The 18489-nt window shown below is 39.8% G+C and overlaps 4 protein-coding genes and 1 long non-coding RNA gene across 9 annotated transcripts; 3 read left to right on the top strand and 2 right to left on the bottom strand.

Annotated features, from left to right (window-relative positions):
* Positions 1-433: 433 nt before the first annotated feature.
* On the top strand, positions 434-2557 carry LOC124057784 (isotocin-neurophysin IT 1-like). The gene is made up of 4 exons (XM_046386337.1): positions 434-593; positions 681-824; positions 1309-1513; positions 2175-2557. The coding sequence occupies exons 2-4, from the start codon at positions 705-707 to the stop codon at positions 2318-2320; spliced, it is 471 nt and encodes a 156-aa protein (XP_046242293.1). The 5' UTR covers positions 434-593; positions 681-704; the 3' UTR covers positions 2321-2557.
* Positions 2558-3942: 1385 nt separating this feature from the next.
* On the top strand, positions 3943-4915 carry LOC124058479 (fatty acid-binding protein, liver-type-like). Its single transcript, XM_046387780.1, has 4 exons — positions 3943-4103; positions 4356-4528; positions 4643-4735; positions 4829-4915. The coding sequence occupies exons 1-4, from the start codon at positions 4001-4003 to the stop codon at positions 4877-4879; spliced, it is 420 nt and encodes a 139-aa protein (XP_046243736.1). The 5' UTR covers positions 3943-4000; the 3' UTR covers positions 4880-4915.
* Positions 4916-5541: 626 nt separating this feature from the next.
* On the bottom strand, positions 5542-13077 carry smyd1b (SET and MYND domain containing 1b). Of its 2 annotated transcripts, XM_046387773.1 has the most exons (10): positions 12785-13077; positions 11762-11938; positions 11250-11463; positions 9942-10072; positions 9684-9722; positions 8504-8699; positions 7538-7630; positions 7248-7411; positions 6957-7125; positions 5542-6212 (listed from the first exon to the last, which is right to left on the bottom strand). In XM_046387773.1, the coding sequence occupies exons 1-10, from the start codon at positions 12904-12906 to the stop codon at positions 6048-6050; spliced, it is 1470 nt and encodes a 489-aa protein (XP_046243729.1). In that variant the 5' UTR covers positions 12907-13077; the 3' UTR covers positions 5542-6047. The 2 variants fall into 2 exon arrangements, with proteins under 2 accessions (XP_046243729.1, XP_046243730.1); XM_046387774.1 differs by lacking the exon at positions 9684-9722 and having other exon boundaries at positions 12785-13074.
* Positions 13078-13229: 152 nt separating this feature from the next.
* sprb (sepiapterin reductase b) lies at positions 13230-17085 on the bottom strand. 4 transcript variants are annotated; one of them, XM_046387779.1, is made up of 6 exons: positions 16989-17085; positions 15507-15635; positions 15199-15427; positions 14748-15035; positions 14013-14197; positions 13230-13504 (listed from the first exon to the last, which is right to left on the bottom strand). In XM_046387779.1, the coding sequence occupies exons 2-5, from the start codon at positions 15603-15605 to the stop codon at positions 14043-14045; spliced, it is 771 nt and encodes a 256-aa protein (XP_046243735.1). In that variant the 5' UTR covers positions 15606-15635; positions 16989-17085; the 3' UTR covers positions 13230-13504; positions 14013-14042. The 4 variants fall into 4 exon arrangements, with proteins under 4 accessions (XP_046243735.1, XP_046243732.1, XP_046243731.1 ...); XM_046387776.1 differs by lacking the exon at positions 16989-17085 and adding an exon at positions 16809-16937; XM_046387775.1 differs by lacking the exon at positions 16989-17085 and adding an exon at positions 16653-16728.
* Positions 16352-17340, top strand: LOC124058478. The gene is made up of 3 exons (XR_006843260.1): positions 16352-16434; positions 16696-16753; positions 16832-17340. It is a non-coding gene; the product is annotated as an uncharacterized LOC124058478 (long non-coding RNA).
* The last annotated feature ends 1149 nt before the right edge of the window (positions 17341-18489 follow it).

Genomic DNA, 18489 nt, shown 5'->3' with positions numbered 1-18489 from the left:
TTTACAAACTTCCAGTCTACAGAAATCTCTGTGAAAAACACTTCCAGGCCAACATGGTGGCTCGGCAGGCCGAGGTTCAGAGACAAATCTTCTTCTCATCATCTGTAAAACTGGCTACTTTTCTCTTCTTTTCCTGGAATAATGTTAATAAAGCAGAAAATCCTTAAAATGTCAATTTTCTCAGTCAAAGGAGATCAAAGTTGTACTACAGTTGTGTCTGCTTGTGCTCTGAGCAATTTCATCTCCCTGTTCTCCTCTGGACTGCTGTGACTTTCCTGTCGTCTCTGAAATGCACGGTCACGCACCACGAGTCCTTCTATAATCATCCTCAATAGTAAGAAGCAAAGCAGGCCACAGAGCTGGCTGGCCCTTTGACCTGGCCTGTCCAGTGGCCAGATTCATCAGTGGAAGTGACAGTAACCTAAAAGGGCTCATTAAAGATCTCTAAGTGGCTTTTGGGTTTCTGTGTCACTCTCAAAAGAAGCTCTGGAAGTATATAAGACATGTCAGAGGCGCCGAGAACAGAAGAAGCATCCAGGAGCATCTGAAACAAACTCTTGAAATCTGCGGATCACCAAGACATTGAGAAGCAAGTGAGTTTTATTTCTGCTGATTTTTATCCGTGCAACTTAAAGTTTTCGTTTTGCAAGTCTGAGTGCTAACTAGTTTTGTCTTTGCAGATATCTTTCACTCTCTCAGCTGAAATGAGTGGAGCCGCTGTGCCCGTGTGCCTATTTTTTCTCCTGTCTGTATGTTCAGCGTGTTACATCTCTAACTGTCCAATCGGTGGGAAGAGGTCCATCATGGATGCACCGCTGCGCAAGGTGAGCTGCGTTTGCTGTTATTTAACTTCCAAACTGACGGATCATTGTGGGAAAGAGAATTTTAGCTAAATAAGTTAATCATTCCATTTTGGTTGTACAGTGCAAAACCTCAATTCCCCAAGAGTTTTTTAATCTGCACAGCACCCACCAGCCACTATCCTAGACTTTGGTTTTTGATACGGTACAACTGCCCCAAAAATCTTTTAGGGATCACATATGAAGAAATTAGCAACAGAAAAAACATCCCTCTTCCAGAACATGCAACAGATGTTGGAAAACATCTGCAGAATAGTCAAAGTGCCTTCCTGCACATGAAATACATAAGTTTAGGCTGACAATATCATGTTCAAGGAGGGAGGAGGGAATAAAACATAGAACTTCACTTCAGAGAGCCTAACTAATAAATATTCTCCGCACAGTGCAATATTTCTGTGACAGCGAATTCGTAATAGCAGCAATAATCTTCAATCTTTTCCTTCTCTAGTGCATGTCCTGTGGCCCCGGAGACAGGGGCCGCTGCTTCGGCCCCAGTATCTGCTGTGGGGAGGGCCTCGGCTGCCTGCTGGGCTCCCCAGAAACGGCTCACTGTGTGGAGGAGAACTACCTGCTCACCCCCTGCCAGGCCGGAGGGAGGCCGTGTGGATCTGAGGGAGGACGCTGTGCCGTCTCAGGACTCTGCTGTGATGCAGGTGAGCAAGTACATATAAAAACTATAATTAAAACTGTGCTCCACTAAAAGTGAAGTATAAAAGTAGTAAAATACTCATTATGTATGAAAAGGTGGCTTTATAATTTGTACTGGTTTATATTTATCTGTAAACAGCATTTTAATGTCATAGTTGACCAAAGTGCAGCGATTTTCTAGGGATTTGAAATACTACCAGGCAATTTAATGCACTGTATCATAAAGAATCATATTTTGTATGCACATTAGAGATTGAAGATTGAATCTTTGAAGTGACAGCAACTATAGGTGTCAAATAAGTGAAGTAAAAAATAGTAAGTAACATTAAATATTCAGGTCAAGTACCTCAGAAATATTTTAAAGTACAGTACTTGAGTAAATGTACTTAGTTACTTTATTTATGAGAGGCTTTAATTGAGCTTGATATATTTGAACACAAGCTCTCTTTCCTGTGTGAATTGCAGTTAAATAAGCAGCATAATGTGGCTTTGTGTTTCAGTTGTGTTTCTTAAGTCCCTGTGAACTTTGCTTTGATAATTTGCCCGATAATTTGCTCTGAAAAGGTTCACGGTCACCGAGCTTGATAACAACATATCATGTGTTTGCAATAACAGATGGCCATATTCTTATCTTATTTTTTTTCATTTGGTGTGCTCCTGCCACAGAAAGCTGCACCACAGACCAATCCTGCCTCATCGAGGAGGAAGGAGATGAACAGACCAATCAATTCGAAGGCAGCGACCCCAGTGACATCATCCTCAGGCTCCTGCATCTGGCCAGTCACTCTTCTCCTCATCGAATTCACCAATGAGCTGCTCCTGACACTGAGGTCTCATGGGAAACTCTTCAGTCGTAGAAGCAAAAGGGGACTCGTAGTTGTGGTTCATATGATTGTACTCCTCTTTCATCATCACTCTGATTTTGCTCTTTTCCCTGGAGTGCTTCTGTAGAGTGCCTTTGTCAATATATTTTTATGTATGAAAATAGGCATGAGTCCTGACAGCGGTCATCCAGAAATCTGCATGTTGAAATAAAGTTTTGAGAGAGTATAAATTTTTGTTGTTGTTTTTACTTTTGAGTCACCCGACTGAAACCTGTGTGTATAACATTTAAAAAGGCTGCCATGGACAGTTTCAAACCTTGTAAAGAACAAGTCAGCATAATGCTTATCATGCTGCAATGCTGCACTGAATTCTCCTATCACCAAATGTACAAAGCCCACAGTCATCTTTATCTTTCAGATGTTCAGCTTTGCACAATTCTTTAACAGAATCCAAAGGATCCTCATTTGATGCTCTGTTTGTTCTAGTAGCAACTGAGGTGACACAACATCACTGTTGCAATAGTAATAATAGTTATCAGTGTCACCTTTGATCCATTTTGTATTAACTTTATGGTATAAGCATAAACACTTGTTTGAGAGAGGTTCTGAACTACAAACAAATTAACTAAGAACACAGCAAATTAGTGATGTCAACACTCTGGAACACTGATAAGAGATAACTGATATTGTGCCTGATTGAATTATTTGGTATAAATTGATCCGATCTTTAAAAACACTCTTTTCTCAGCAAGCTTATCTGGAACAGTGACATCATCTGAGTAAAGGGCAGAACCTTTGTAATGTAATGTGGAGTATAGTTCACAACGTGGAAGCTTTTCTGTCAGCAAAGCTCTTACCAGCTGCAAAAAAATGGTAGGATTTTAGGACAGGAGAACTTTGAATAAGACATGAAAACCACTTGCATTTCGTGTTACCTACAGTGAAAAAGAACGGTAATTATTTTAATTTTATTTTTGGATGAACGTGTGCCGTCTCTTATGAATGTTGCCTGTGTTTTCCCGTTTTACACAACATAAGGACAATTTGATCTGAAATGTCTTGACTGGTCATAGGAACATCTTCTATTTGCCAATGACATACAGCTCTGACACAACAAGCAAAACATCTTCTCTAAAACTCAAGCTGTAAAATTCCATCTTATACTATATTTTTACATGGAAATATCCTGAAAAAGTGACAAAAAGCCATGTGGAACAAAACTCAGAAGGTCAGATGTGAAAGAGCCAGAGGAAAGAGAAGCATGTGGAAAACAGTGAGAAAAAGGATGAAAAGAAGGAACAGAGATGCGGGAGGGTTGAGGGGAGGGAGGACGATTAAGAAATAAACAGAGCTGCGAACTGAACACTGACAGATGCATAATGTCCAGTCTGCAGTTTTTGGGGGTGCGATTCATGCATTGACATGATCTGTCAGTGTGTGACAAAGACAGAAGACAACACATCAAAACACACAAATCACACTTTTGCATTTTTGCTCTCTGCATTAAGGGTTAACTAACTTTAGTCACCCTGCACCCCTGCACCTCTGGCATCTGTCTGTCCTTATCTGTGGTGGTCAATGTTTCAAAAGGGGGCTGGATCTGCCTTAATTGGTGACACCTGTGGTTAATGATCACCAGACTGCAGTTTGAGAATATAAACCAGGGAGATGACGCTTCCCACTTTACCTTCACTGCCTGTCACCATGTCTTTCTCTGGGAAGTACCAGCTGCAGTCTCAGGAGAACTTTGAGCCTTTCATGAGGGCCATTGGTAAGAGTTTAGCTTCCTTTTAATGAAGTTTGTTTTACTGCTTTTTAAGAGAGTTTTGTCAACAGCTGTGGTTGTGAAGTATGTGTAAAAACTGGGCTTTTCACTATTAAGAAGTTGGAGAGGTTTTTGCAATCAAATGTGGTATGCTGACTTATCTTGCAATGATAAACCTCAGAGTGTGAAATTTTAGAGTTTGAGAAGAAAATGCAATTCTGTCTTTAATTGTTTAACTGGCTGCTTTTTCTGTATTAGGTCTCCCTGAAGAACTCATCAAGAAAGGTGAAGACCTCAAGAGCATCTCTGAGATCGAGGAGACTGGTGACGACTTCAAAGTGACGGTCACTACAGGCTCAAAGGTCCTTGTCAATTCCTTCACCATCGGAAAGGAGGCAGAGCTGGAGACCATCACAGGAGAGAAGGTCAAGGTAAGCCTGGGCAATAGGTTTTAAGGATGGAAAAACGCCATCAGAATGCATGGCTAATGGAAACTTGAACTAACTGGACATAATCACTAAATACTCGTCTTGGGATTCTTTCAGTCTGTGGTTCATCGTGAGGGCAACAAGCTGAAGGTCTCCCTGAAAGGAATTGAGTCTGTCACAGAAATGGTGGATGGGAACACAATTGTCAATGTGAGTAGATGAAGTGCTGCTGATGCTTACTGATGCAGTGTTGCATGACTGAATGAGTTTCTAACATGATTTTTGTCTCTCCTTCTCACCCAGACTATGACCCTTGGTGGCATTGTTTACAAGAGGATAAGCAAACGCATGTAGTCTCTGCACTTGGGGCAAATAAAACATGAAAAGGCAGAACTGACTTGGTTTCTTTGGACTGCGTATCAAACTGATGTATTGAAGTGGTGTGTGTGTGTGTGTGGTGGAGTTTGTGCACTCACATGCACTGAAGACTAAAATCCCTTCATAGTAGTTACCAGGTTTGAGTCTGACTTGTGGTCCCCTGCTGACATCATTATCATGCTGTTTTGTTTTTTTGTTTGTTTGTTTTTTTTCCCTCCCAAAATGACACATTGTTTTGAACTTTTTTGAATAGTTCATTATCTATGCAAATGCAACAGGAATTTTTTTATTTTTATTTATTTATTTATTTTTTTAAAAAAACAAAAAAACAAAACTTGATTAAATGGCTGAAGGTCACATTAATGACTTCAGACTGCTAGGAAGAATAAAGTACTTGATGTCCAACATGCCCTTTAAAAATTAATTTAACATGGTCTGACAGTGTACAAAAGTTCAATGTTCATCTGACTCTTGTGACTCCCTTTTTCTTTTCTTCCTTTCTGTGTCATGAGGTCAAATGTTGATGTTGAGCTAGAAAATCTAAAGGATAAATTTATTGTGCCAGGAAGGCTGGGGCTGCTGACTGTATAACTTCCATTCTGGATTTGAAATGACTATGAAATGACTATGACTATAGGGAGTCACTAAACTCTTAACACTGCACTTGACTACAACCACATAATTTGGCAGCTATTGAGTCCGATAGTGGTGGCACCAGGAAGTTGGTGTGGTTGTATTTTAAAAGGCTGGTTCCAGTATGCAATCTTTCAGCTATCAGCCCAATGGAAAATGCAAAACACTTTGCATATTTGTAGCCTGTTTCATTACTCGTTTAATTGCTGGCATTTTAATTCCCTTGGGCTGGAGGGGATCCACTGTAGTTCTCTGTTCACCAAGTTGGTAAACTTGAAAACAAAGAGATGTCTTTCATGATTTTTCTGTAGTTCCACTGGGTTGCAGTACTTAAAATGAAATGCTCAGTGTGAAAGTTCAGTTTGACATCTTTTTAATTAAAAGTGTAACTACAAAAAAAAAAAAAAAATCAGGTGACTAAATGAGGAGGCTGACACACCAACACAGAAAACTGACGGTAAACAAATGAATGACTTTCTTGATTTGTTTAATGACTGCAGTCCTTGTGTCATTATTTCTTCCGGTGGAAGAGGTTCTTGATTCCTTCCTCCATAGACTTGGGTTCATGCATCATGGTCATCGGTTTGTTCTTCAGAGCAGCGTCTCTCATACTTTGGTAAACGTATTCATTTTGCTTGAACATCCTCAGCTCCATCTCCGTTTGCATACGCATCGCCTGTGGAAATATCAGGAGGGTGTTATAGAATACAATAAGTCACTTAGTGTGTCCAAATTAAAAAAATCGTAATCTTTAGCAAGAAGCTAAATCATAACTATTAAACCTGTATCAAGTATAAGCATTTTTCCCATTACCACTTCAAAATCATATTTTCACAGGGCCGAATAAAGGCTCAGCAAATGCACTGTAATGTACAGAATTTGAAAATTTAGGACTGCAGTAACTGATTATGGAGTCACTTAGAACAAAACTACCATATGGACACAATGGTTGATAGGGTGAACTTGTTAGCAAACAGTAAATCAGCAAATTTAGCTGGAGATTTGTACCAAATATCTGGATTTGGTACTATGTTCACCAGTTTACTGCTGGCTGAACCAGTGACAGTGAGCCAGAACAGTAGATTTGTGCGCCTGGCTGTGAAACTCATAAATAAAGCTTTTTAAATCTGAATGGAGCTGCAGATTTAGATGATAATTCTCCATAGGCTAAAAGTAATTACTTGCAGTTTGTGAACTTGTTCTCAAATTATATTTAATTTTTTTTAAAGCATCTTTAATACTGAGATTGTAACATCAGTCATTGAAGACTACCCAAACAAACACATGGCTGTTGTGTTCCACTTATTTCTGCCACTTCAACATCACTTTAGCTTAAAAATAACATTTTAGCTGAGCCAAAGAAAAGCTTAACATCCAAATGCAGTTAGCTGTGTGGGTTTTGAGATTATGAGGTATTTACCTCCAGGTCCTTGGTTATGGGATGTGTTGGGCCATGGGTGACCATGAGAATGGCATAGGCCTTGCAAATCATCCCGTGGCCAATCTCTATCTCCCCAGCTTGCCAGTGAGTCACTCCTGCTCGCATAGCAGCCATACCAAGAGCTGCATTGTTGGAATGGTACAGTTTCCTGTCAGAGAAAGAGATTTATTTGAGAATTTATTGGGTTTTTCTCACTGAATTCTTGGGAAGGATAGCATGTGCAAGATGTTTTTGTGTGACAACAAAACACCTCAGTGTGTTTGTACTCACATGTATCCATCCACCATTTTGCGGGCGTATTCAGCAGCGTCGTTAAAGTACTGCAGGTAAGCTTGCACCTCACTTAGTGTGCTCCACATCCTCAGCAGGTAGATGTGAGTGTCAGCCAAAACTGGCTCTGTTTTCTCTATGCATTCCCTGCAGATCTTTACCACCTGAAGAAAGAGAGAACGGGGAATAAACATAAGGAGAAAAATCTCAGGAGAATAGTGTTTGTACGATGTAAACATCTCTCTGGAGCAACTTAATCTGCAAAGTGTTGAAATGATTTGATATTATACCTCATGGTAGTCAGCATTTAATCGAGCCTTGTCCATCTTCTCCAGCATTTCAAAGCAGTAATCAGTCGCTTCTTTCACCTGCTCCTCTGAAGGCTAAGAGTTGAAGATGGGACACACAGAAACATTAATTTTAATGAATTGGACTACCGGTCACATATTAACAGAGACAATGAAATACACCATAAAGGTACATATTTAAAGACAACACAGCCTTGTATCAGTTCATAAAGGTGACGGCCTGTTTATTTTTTTCATCTAAAGGTGATAAAGTAACCTGCTGTCAGTTCCCTGCCCTAAAATCGAATGTTTATTTACTTTGTAACAAGCAAAGATTTACTGTCTACTTATGATTAAAAGACAATTCTTAGTTATCATGCTGATTATTTGACAGCCATATTTAGTTTTATTCTGTTTTATTCTGTGGATTGTCCCTGACACATGCTATTTATAATCTCTAACAAACACACACACAGTGCACTCTGGTAATCGTCACACTGACATAAGTGTAGTGCGATGGTGTCAAGCCGGATCGTTCAAGGCCATGAAGTTACCTCACTTTTTATGGTGTGTCATGCACGGATTTATTATTAAATTATCATTTGTAAGCGGTTTGGTGTTGGATGTGAATTATATGTCATAAAATGAATAAGATAATAATTCCAGCAACATAGTAGACCATTAAAACACGGTTATGGCCTTGAAGTAATCAAAGTAATAGTTTGCTTGACTCATTTTTCTCTGCCTCACTTTTGTGTGTGTGTGTGTGTGAAATCTGAATCCATTGGGAGTTATCTTTGCTTAAAATAGTCACAGTGGCTCTGCTTCTCATGTTTCCCGTCTGTCCTTATCAGCCCTGATAGTACTAAATGTGGTGAGAGGGTTTGGTCCTTTCTGAATGTGCAGCATGAATTCAATCCGTCAAGACGACATTAAAATCAACAGACGAATGCACACAGAAACACACACCTTGACTCCGTCCACTTCCCTTCCCCCCAACTTCAAGTCGTCTTTCATGTGGTTTTTGCAGTGCTCACAAGTGCACTCAAAGAAGTATTGTGTTTTCAGCAGCCTTTGTCTCTCTTCTGTCAAGTTTAAGAAATCCACATATGCAACTGTGAGCTCCTCTCCCTCTGCGATCTTACCGAGAGCACGCAGCTCAATCCTGAGGAAGAGAAACACTGTTCAATGCAAACAGATATGACACGACTTGTTTCTTTCATTTAGTTTGTCATTTGCAGTTTTAGATCGCTGGTGAAACCCTGTTCCACAGTGCAGCTTCCAGTTCTGTCAATCCAGTTGAGGGATTGAAGGGGTGGATATTAATGAATGATGAATGATCAGACAGATTATTTCACATTTTCACCGAATGGTAGTTCCTTAATGTTGTGAATGTAACGCTTCTTCTAAATTAAAATGTGTTCACATGTTAATTATGAAGCAACAGAATATATTATTCCGATATGGACTATTTCAGTGGATATTTTCTTTCAGCTATTGTCTAGTTAATTTAAGTTTTCCTCATTTGAAATATGTTCAGATTTCATTTCAGATTTCTTCCCAGGTTTAGCACACAGATCAATCCACATGGAAGCTAAAGCAAACGGAATTACACGCAATGAAAGGCTTAAATATGAAATAATCAGGGATATTGTGTAATATTTCCATGGAAATATTGCTTTAATCAAGTGTTACACGATGTTAGAGGTGAACTAGTAGGAATGAAAGTTGTTTTAAATTAGAAAAGCTGCTAAAACTGTATTGCACAGCACATGTCGGTATGATGGACAGAAACACAAAGTGAAAAACCAGCAGCACATGAGCAAAACTTTGTGTGCACATGACAAACGGTTATATAAATGTGAGTGGTTGAAAATTTTGATTTTGGCAGGTGAAGAAATACGCAAATGCAGTGAAAACCCCATGTTAGGCTTGTTATAAAGGTTAGAGCATGTTCACCTATTGATGTGAAGACACATTGCATATTACAGGAAACTGCTGAGAAAAGCTTTTATTTTCTGCAATGGATGGAGTGGAAGGGAGGATGGTGATTATGTGTAAAGGCGTGTTGATTAAGCTTTTATGGTCGCAGTCTGAATGGTGCTGTAATAAATAACACTTAAAAAAGGCTTAGGCTGAGGCAACGCACCTCCGTTGAGAATGAAACATAGTATTCACAGCCGATTGACTGAAAGACAAACAGGAAGCAGTTTTTACACCAAACCTCAGAGACACTCGTTCACAAACGTTACACAACAGCACGTACACACACACACACACACACACACACACACAAACTCTGAAAACACTGAACATTTTAAAACTTTTCACGTTAGAGTCATTTTCAGCTGAATATCACTGCATATCTATCAACTAAAGTGCTTGTTTCTGTTTTTTTTTTACTCACTTGCCATGGTTAAGGATCACAGTGCAGTTTGGCCAGCAGTCATGATTCACTAGACACAAATTTGGGAAAAGACCAACTCCTACTGCCTGAAGGCCCCTCTGGTCGCTCACAGTGAAGCCATTACAGTTAACCTGGCAGAAAGAGGGGAAATAGTCATGTTAACACAGAAGTCTACTTTTGAAGTTATGCACAAAGCAACTTGTGCACAGTGAAAATAATAATAAAAAACCTCTTCTTCATATTTGTCACTGTTGCTTCTCCTCTAATCTCTTTAAGAGTTGGAAGACAAAAATTATGCAATGAGGCTTTATCAATGAAATTCCAGCTGTAGTGGAAAGAGTCAGGTGGGTTGATTAAAGGTCAGTTTGGGAAGCTCCTTTTCAACTCATGAGGGACAACACACACACATAACCTGACTCACTCAGTATTCACCAATTATTTGCCTTCAGGCAGTTGTCACTGTCGCTGGTACACATGTCACATGATCTGCACTGTCTGCTACACTGACAAAAGAGAATTGTTGGACCAACTTAAATGAATTGCTTCAATTGGTAACAAGCAATTGAACTGAGTTCGAACTGAGATCCTACTTAATTTTAATTTAATGAGTTAATGTAACTTATTAAAATTATGTTGGATAAACTTAATTCAATTTCTTGTTACCAACTGAAGCAATTCATTTAAGTTGGTCCAACAATTCTCTTTTTTTCAGTGTATAAACTCCACTCCACTGTTCTGGATAGCAGCCTGGATGTACTGTTAAATACAGAATTTCACAGATAAATAAAATCATCTATTACTAAACTAAATGGCACAACTTTAGTGTCACATCTTGAACTCTTCAAGCAGCATGAATTTACCACTGCTATTTGTTTCTGGCTGTATTCTGGCTGTTTGGGGCAAATAAACTCAATGTAAAACTCGTGCAAGTAAAAATAATAAATGCAATCAAACTTGCCGTGAATAACACAAGCTGAGATTTTGCTTCTTTGTGAATTTATTATACTTTCTCTCATATGAACACAGCAATAGCCTAGCGTGTTAGCCTAAACTGGCTTGGTAGCTTTGAGCTAGGTGGGCAAGTTTCACCTCAGCTCCACAAATTCTCCACCAGTTTGCCCATTTTTTGGATGAGACCAGGGCTGACCACGCTGAATTTCACATAGGGCCCCTGAGAAAACTCTGGCTGACATAAAGGCGGCTCTTTCCGCTATTTATTGCACAGTCTATGGATTTTACAATTTTACTTTTAACCACATAATAGAAAATGTGTGATGGCCAGTAATAGGATAACACATACACACTCACCACACCAAAAATATGTGAGATGACATCAATTGTGTGCTGCTTGCTGTTACGGGGCCAGTAGTCCAAGAAGTTGTGGATGTCTACTTTGAATTCCTTCAACTCGTCCTCCTGCATGTCAGCCACGTGGTCCTCTAGCTCCTCCAGTGTGGTCAGCTGCATGTCAGACACCACGCTCCCCTCCTTGTCAAGGCGCCACATGATGCGGGCCGCCAAACTGACCAGACAACAGAGCAATGAAGCAGAAGAAAGTGACTTCAAGGGTCAGGAGTAAATCAGACAGACAAGGAACTCACTTGATTAAATGCGGCTTTATGCATTTTGAATGTTTTGTTGATCAAAATCACCTTGAAATCAATTTCAGTGATCAAGCAAAAGTATTGCACAATGCCACCTCTTCTTTTCTAATTTAGTATGATGGGCTATCCAATTATGTTTTGCTAACAAACAAGCAAAAATCAATTATCATGTGACACATTTTGAAGACTAATTGTTTTCTTTTTGATTTTACCTACCGAATGCTCTCATTTGGTGCTTTGCCATAAGCTTTGATGGCACTACACTCTTGCTTGTGTTCGGCCCAGCCGGCACGTTGGCAGGTTCGGTCACAATAATGAGCAAATTTGCACTGGCCGCACCTCTGTAGCTTCTCTTGTCTGCGGAAACAGCTGTGGCAAATACGCTCAGCTAGACTGCAGAAGGACAGAGGAAACATCATGTTACAGCGCATGCATGTTGTAGATTTAACTGTAACAAGAGACAGTTAGTCACAAAACAGACTGTAAACAATTATAGTAAGTATATGTCATGAGTCATGAGTCAGAAGTTAATTTTTTCTGTATTAGATCATGTCATATCATGTTATATCAGTTCATCAGCAAAGGGAAGTAGGCCCAGTTCCACCAAATCTAATTAGTGGGTTGAGATTAGTTGATAGCTGTACTTTTAAAATAAGGGAGGTTTGCGGTAAAGACATTAAAGTCTTTCATGTTAAATGAACACATTTGAAAACATTCAGTAGCCAATTGCGCCTAAAAATTTTCGGACTTTTACTCCCTGTTCTCTTACAAAACACCCTCTGCATAAGCTGTTTTAAAGATATTTTCAAAAATCCATGGAAATTCTGACACTAAAGGATGACGGACCTAAGCATAACTTCGTCAAAGATACAAAAGATGCTCGTCTGTGACAATTTGGTCTTCTGTATTCGTGAATTTGTGTGTCCCATATATCTGAGAGAAGGACTTTTGATTCTGATTGTTCCACCAGGTGTTTGCTGGTTCTTTCATGATACTAGAACTAATTTAGTCATGCAAGAACTTGTTGCAGTTATGTAAAAATATCTAATTAAAGATTCTTCTTTTTACACTGGAGGCACATTTGTGAAACATTACGATGAAGTAACAGTAAGAGCTGTGTTATTATCAAACCACTCTAAACTCTAAACTGTCTGTTGAATAACCCCGTAGTGACCACAACCGAACACATCCCCCACCACGTCTGAGCATCCACATCCACAACTTGCGTCATTACTGTACCTGTCAAACACAACAGCTGCAAGACTGGGCTCTGAGAAAATGACATCTCCAGCCCAGAACTCCTTGGTAGCTTTCAGACCCCTCCCTTTTCCAGGTGAGTCAAATATTGCCACGTTCTCCATGGTAGCTGCACTGCCTCCTGAGATGCTGGTGAACGGTGGTGAATAAATGAGAGTGGTAGAGAGAAGCTAAATCCGGCGACTGGGTAGTTGAGAAACTTGTAGACTAATCTGTGCCCTCTGTGTTCTTCAGTGACAACTGCACATTCCACACCCAAAGTATTAAAATAGTCCTCTGCCTCTTGAACTGTACCAACAGACACATCAGATGGGTTGGTGCTCATTTAGCTCATTAGTCCCATGGGAAATAAAATGTCTTGAAAGCGCAGGCCTGTCAGTATCACCAACAACCTTGTCGGAAAGTAACACCACAGAAACTCATTTCCGTTCTCTCAGATGCTTTTATTTATTTTGGTTGGGTCACACTTCTTGTTTTTTTCTCCTTTTAACTCACAGAAATCCCCAACCACCCCTCCCCCCAAATCATGAATTGGTAGATGCCAGGTCTCTGTTATTTTTGTCCCTCAGTTGCTACCGTCCGTCAAGAGTGTGTGGTGACGCTGGACAGCTGCGAGAAGTTTGACAGAAGCAGAGCTGATCTATGTGTCTGTCTCTACCTTGTTCTGGTGCTTTCTCTGACATCCTCTTCCTCGCTGTGTAACTGAAACACAAGTTATGGCACATCATTCCCTGCATTGCATGGTACCCACAAAAATGTTTCATGAGCTATATCATTACCACACTGACTGAAAAGACCAGTCCAGTCCGTCATGTACACATTCCTTCAACTTCTCATAGCAGTCAATGGGAGTTCTGTGTTTGAGTTTGAGGTAAAAGGCCATTGTTTGTCCAAAGACAATAGTCATTTTTACATACACAATTGTGTTTATGTGGGGTTTTTTGCTGTTGTTGTTTTTTTTTAAAAAAAAAAAAAAATGAAATATTTGAACTGGAAAAGTAGAAAACGGGTGACAGGAAGGATTGACATTAACGTTTGGATCAAATGACAAATTTAAAACAACCAATATCACAGGAATTGAGCAAAGAAAGAACAGCAATTCTAAATAAGTCTGTCTTTGGTGACATTCACATGTTTTGACGCTCCATTTGTTTCTATTCTTAACTTTTTCTGCCTAGAATGCGACAGGAACTCTTATGAAATAATTAACCTTTTAATTGAATCCTTTCTCATATTAATATCACACTGTGAAAAAGTCAAGGTGCGCTCCTGAGGGGAAGTCATTGTCCAGAAGAAGTTTCATCAGTTTGGCTGCAGGCTCCTGGCAGGGCAAAAGTTGATTAATGACACCTGTTAATCTCTGTATGTCCTTCTGCAGCTCTGTGTCCATGGGACCTAAGGGATACCAAAGTGAAAAATTAAGAAGTAGAAAAGCAGAAAAATGTTGTATGTTTTTTGTTGTTGTTGTTGTTGCTCTATATTACATGCATTCAAGCTGATAGAGACACAGCACATCCTACCACCTTCTTCTCTTTTTTCTTTTTCTTTTCTCACCATCTTCTCCAAAATGCTAAAGCACTCCCAATACCTTCATTTATGTTTGCAGATGTGATAGTTTGACATTTGATTCACAAGCAGCACTTTTCATTTTTTATAATGTACAGTGGCATTTCAGCTGGAGTTGATCAGGAGGAGCTGATGTAATATTTGAGAAAAGATCTGAAAATTTCCCACGACCCTGATGGATAAGCGGTATAGAAAATGGATGGATGGATGGATCTGAAAATTTGGATTTTTGCTAACACAGGTGCACTGCGCACTCTGCACTGTCCTTGCTAAAAATAAATACATTGTTTTCAATACACCTTGTGTCTGTTTTTTTAACAGTATAACTTTATACAAATATTTCTGTTAATACACTCACGCTTGAGTTATAAACCTGTACCTGGAGAGTAGCTGAGGACTTTGACATTTGGCTCCTCCTTAGCCAACACATTGAACATCATGTTTCTGGCTGCTTTGGCTGTACAGTACAGCACCCAGCATGGTAAGGCCTTCAGGGCAAACACTGACGAGACGTTTACTACGGTCCATCGCAGGCCCGGTCTGCATGGAAATACCTGCAGTATTCCTGCAGTCAGCACCAGTGAGGAGCTAAGGTTGAAGGACAGATAGGAGTTCACCTCATCGAGGTCGCTGAAAGTTGCAAACTGAGAAATGTTACCCAAAGAGGCTGGAAGCAGAGAGAGAGAGAGAGAAAGAAGTTGGTTTGGTGTGGGGAAGGAGGTGGAAAGATAGTACAACAAAGGGAATAATGTACATGAGCATGAGAGACCAGTAAAAGAAGTCAACATAAAGCTACTAGGTTTCAACAAAGACAGTGATTTAAGGCTCACCAGCATTGTTGATGAGGAGCACGTGGTCTATTTCATTTACAGCTTCCTGCCTCGCCACCCTGACTGTCTCATTCAGCCCCTCTTTCGTGCTCAGATCGGCAGCTATGCAGTGAACCACGAGCTGCTGTTCCTCAGTGATGCTCTGCAGCTCTTCCTTCAGCTGCTGCAGCAGATTCTCAGAGCGAGCCACCAGTATGAGGACAGAGCCCGACATCAGGAAGCAGGACACCTGGATGGACACATGCCATTCCAGTTTGTTTACTTGTATTTTTTAATTATTCTATTTTTCCTACAAGTTGATCACTTACTTCATGTGCCAGAGCCCGTCCAAATCCCTTGGAGGCTCCTGTGATGATGCAGATGCATTTGCCCAGAGTCCTGGGGCTTGCAGAGTAAACGTCTGGCATCCCGTCAGATTTTCTCTGGTGGTAAAAATACTAAAATAAAAATATAATTATGTAAAAATATAACTATAAAAAGTGGATGTGAAAAGAAGATAGTAGCTAATGTGAGCAGACGCCCTTTGCTTTTGTCAGCTCTTGAGAAGGATGTGAACATGGAGCTGCTTTTATAACACAGAGACAGGCAGAACTAATGTATTTCATGTGTTACATTTAACAGTGACGAGAATTAAGAGCAGAGGAGAGTGAAAATGAGTGTGTCTGGAGTGTGTCACATTAGTGCAGCAGAGTAACTTCACATTGAACAGCCTCTTAAATATTTTTCAAAAATAAATGGCAGACATAATCAATTAAAATGTCACTCAATAAGCCTGCCTACTGATACAGTCTGAAATGCCTCCAAGGTACAATGTAGAGTTTCTAGACCTTGAAGAATCTTTGAGGCATATATAATGGTAAACAATGACAGGACTTCTTAGTCGAATTAGCATGTAAAGTTCTGAATACAGGCATTATAGATACACCTTTGAGTCATTTCTCCACAGAGACTTATGCCGTCAGCTGTCTCCTGTACTCTTAAGCACTAAAAATCAATTTGTAGAAGACTTATGCCAAATGGGCAAAAGGAAGTAATTAAAAAAAAGTGCTGTTAGGCCTGTGCATGTTCCCTGTGCTGTTTGTCCTTTTGTCCCCCCTGTCCTCTCTAGCTATGCCCACGTGTGCCACATCTTGATTGCTCAAATGAGATGCACCTGGGCAGGAGTGCTCAAAAGCTCCTGTGCCAGCAGCAGAGGTTAGGGGTCTCTAGAGTGGGGACTACTTGTGTTGATGCTGTGTGAGCTGGGATTGTTTTACTGTTTAACTTATTGTCTTTTTGGTAGTCTTCCTGATGATAAATTTCAAAAATTCCATGGATCTGGTCATTTTGAAGCTATCTCTTTGTGGTTGATTTTGGGGCCTAACTGTATAGGCCTGTCTGTACAACACTACTTTATCTCATTGTATTAGTAAAAGTCTATATCAAATTTGTAACTCTTATGTGTCACATGGTACCGTCTCATTGGTTACTGAACAGCACTGTGTCATTCTGCTTCAGGAGTATTAACCTCTGACAGTTCAGATTCAGGCACTAAAGGAAATGAGAGAAGCACAAGGTAACTATTTCATTTTCAGATCCTTAATGAACAAAATGTATGTTACAAAACTTACATTTGCACCTTTCCTTGCACCAGCAAACAGATACAGAAGAAGGAGGAAAGACAGAGATTTGCAAAGAGCTGAGGTCACAGAGCGAGCCACCAGTATGAGGACATATTGGTGGCCACAGGGAACCAGGGAGTCTCTGGAGACCTGAGAGATGAAGCCTGTGTCTTTCCCCACCACACTTACAGCAGCATTGCAGCAGTGAAGGTCCCAGTACAGCCTGCCAGTGAACAGCACTACTGCCCCCCTATGGACAGTCAAGTAAATGTCATAGAAAAAGGACCTCCTCTTTAGAGATTTGCATATTTAAATGAATAGAAAGATTACATTGTCTTAAAATGAATCTGTGGGTCTGGACAACATTACTGAGAGAAACACCAACCTGTCCAACATTACTACAAAAAACTGGGTTGGGGAGTAAGTAGAGGATCATACAGTACCACTGGAAGGGGGAAGTACTCCTTTATGTAGTCAAAAGTACTAATGTCACACCATGAAAGTATTCTGTTACAAGTAAAACTCCTACACTGACATGTGACTTAAGTAGAATTGCATTCAGAAAACTGTACTTGTGGTGTTAAAAGTAAAGGTAACACAATGCAGAATGCAGAATTATTACTCCTGCAAAATGTAAAACATTTTTAATTTATTTGTATGAGACTGTGACTAATGGTAATTTCCATTATAAATTATCCCAACAAATTATTATAAATCATCATTATAAACTGAGATAATTAAAGGGAAAAGCAGCAAATGGTCAAATTTGTGATGCCGGGATCATGAAACGTCTTTGTATGAGAAATGACTAAAATGATTTTCAAATTACTGTAGTTGATTCATATTTGTATTTGAGTAAATGTACCTTTACTTTGCACCACAACACAGTATTACCCTCCTCTTTGAGGCTGAAAAACTGAACTGGAAAAAAAATGCTCTGCTCTGTTTGCTAACATGTGGTGACAGGTAGCTCGCTGGTAGTGTGGGATCATGGAAGTTAGAAAACCACCATCTGTGATTAAAATCTATCTGATGGGACTCAGATAGAAATGTTCACAGACACGGCAGTGCTTTAAAATTTTATTCATATTACGTTTAGTCACATTCACTGACTTCCTTCCTCACACTCTTGACTCTTTCCTGGAAGTGGTGACCAAATTAAAAGCACCATTGCCTTGAATAAAATTGTGAATTTCATGGGTTGGAACATTGTTGGAAACATTTGGAATAATGTAAGTACCATTCGACAGAATATTTGCCAAAGATCTAGTCCGTTTTTGGACCTTTTAACGTTGAAATGACACATATCTTTAAAAGAAACGACTGTTTTGGAGTAATTTAGATTATGCACCACATGGTCTTTCTTCAAAATGAGTGAAGCTGTTATGATTTATGGGTAAACCAAACCAGACAGCAAGTAAACTAAAAGATGGAGCTTAACCATTGAAATGAAACATAGCTTTCTAATAAATAAATAAATACATGCTGTAATCAAAAAGACATTGCTAAAACAAGCGTTTATGTCGTTACGCATCCATCCATCCACTCATCCATCCATCCATACATTCAGGGGACTGTACATGACCCTATAGGCTTTTCCCGAGGGAGAGCACTGGATTAATGCCAAAAGGGGGCGTTTGTATCATGCAGCCGGAGGGGCGGGGCCAGAGGTGGGTGTGTGTCTCTCAGC

Source organism: Scatophagus argus, chromosome 4, assembly GCF_020382885.2.
Source record: "Scatophagus argus isolate fScaArg1 chromosome 4, fScaArg1.pri, whole genome shotgun sequence".
Taxonomy (NCBI): Eukaryota; Metazoa; Chordata; class Actinopteri; family Scatophagidae; genus Scatophagus; species Scatophagus argus.
The sequence above is the reverse complement of the archived record's forward strand: the minus strand, read 5'-3'. Positions and strand labels throughout refer to the sequence as shown.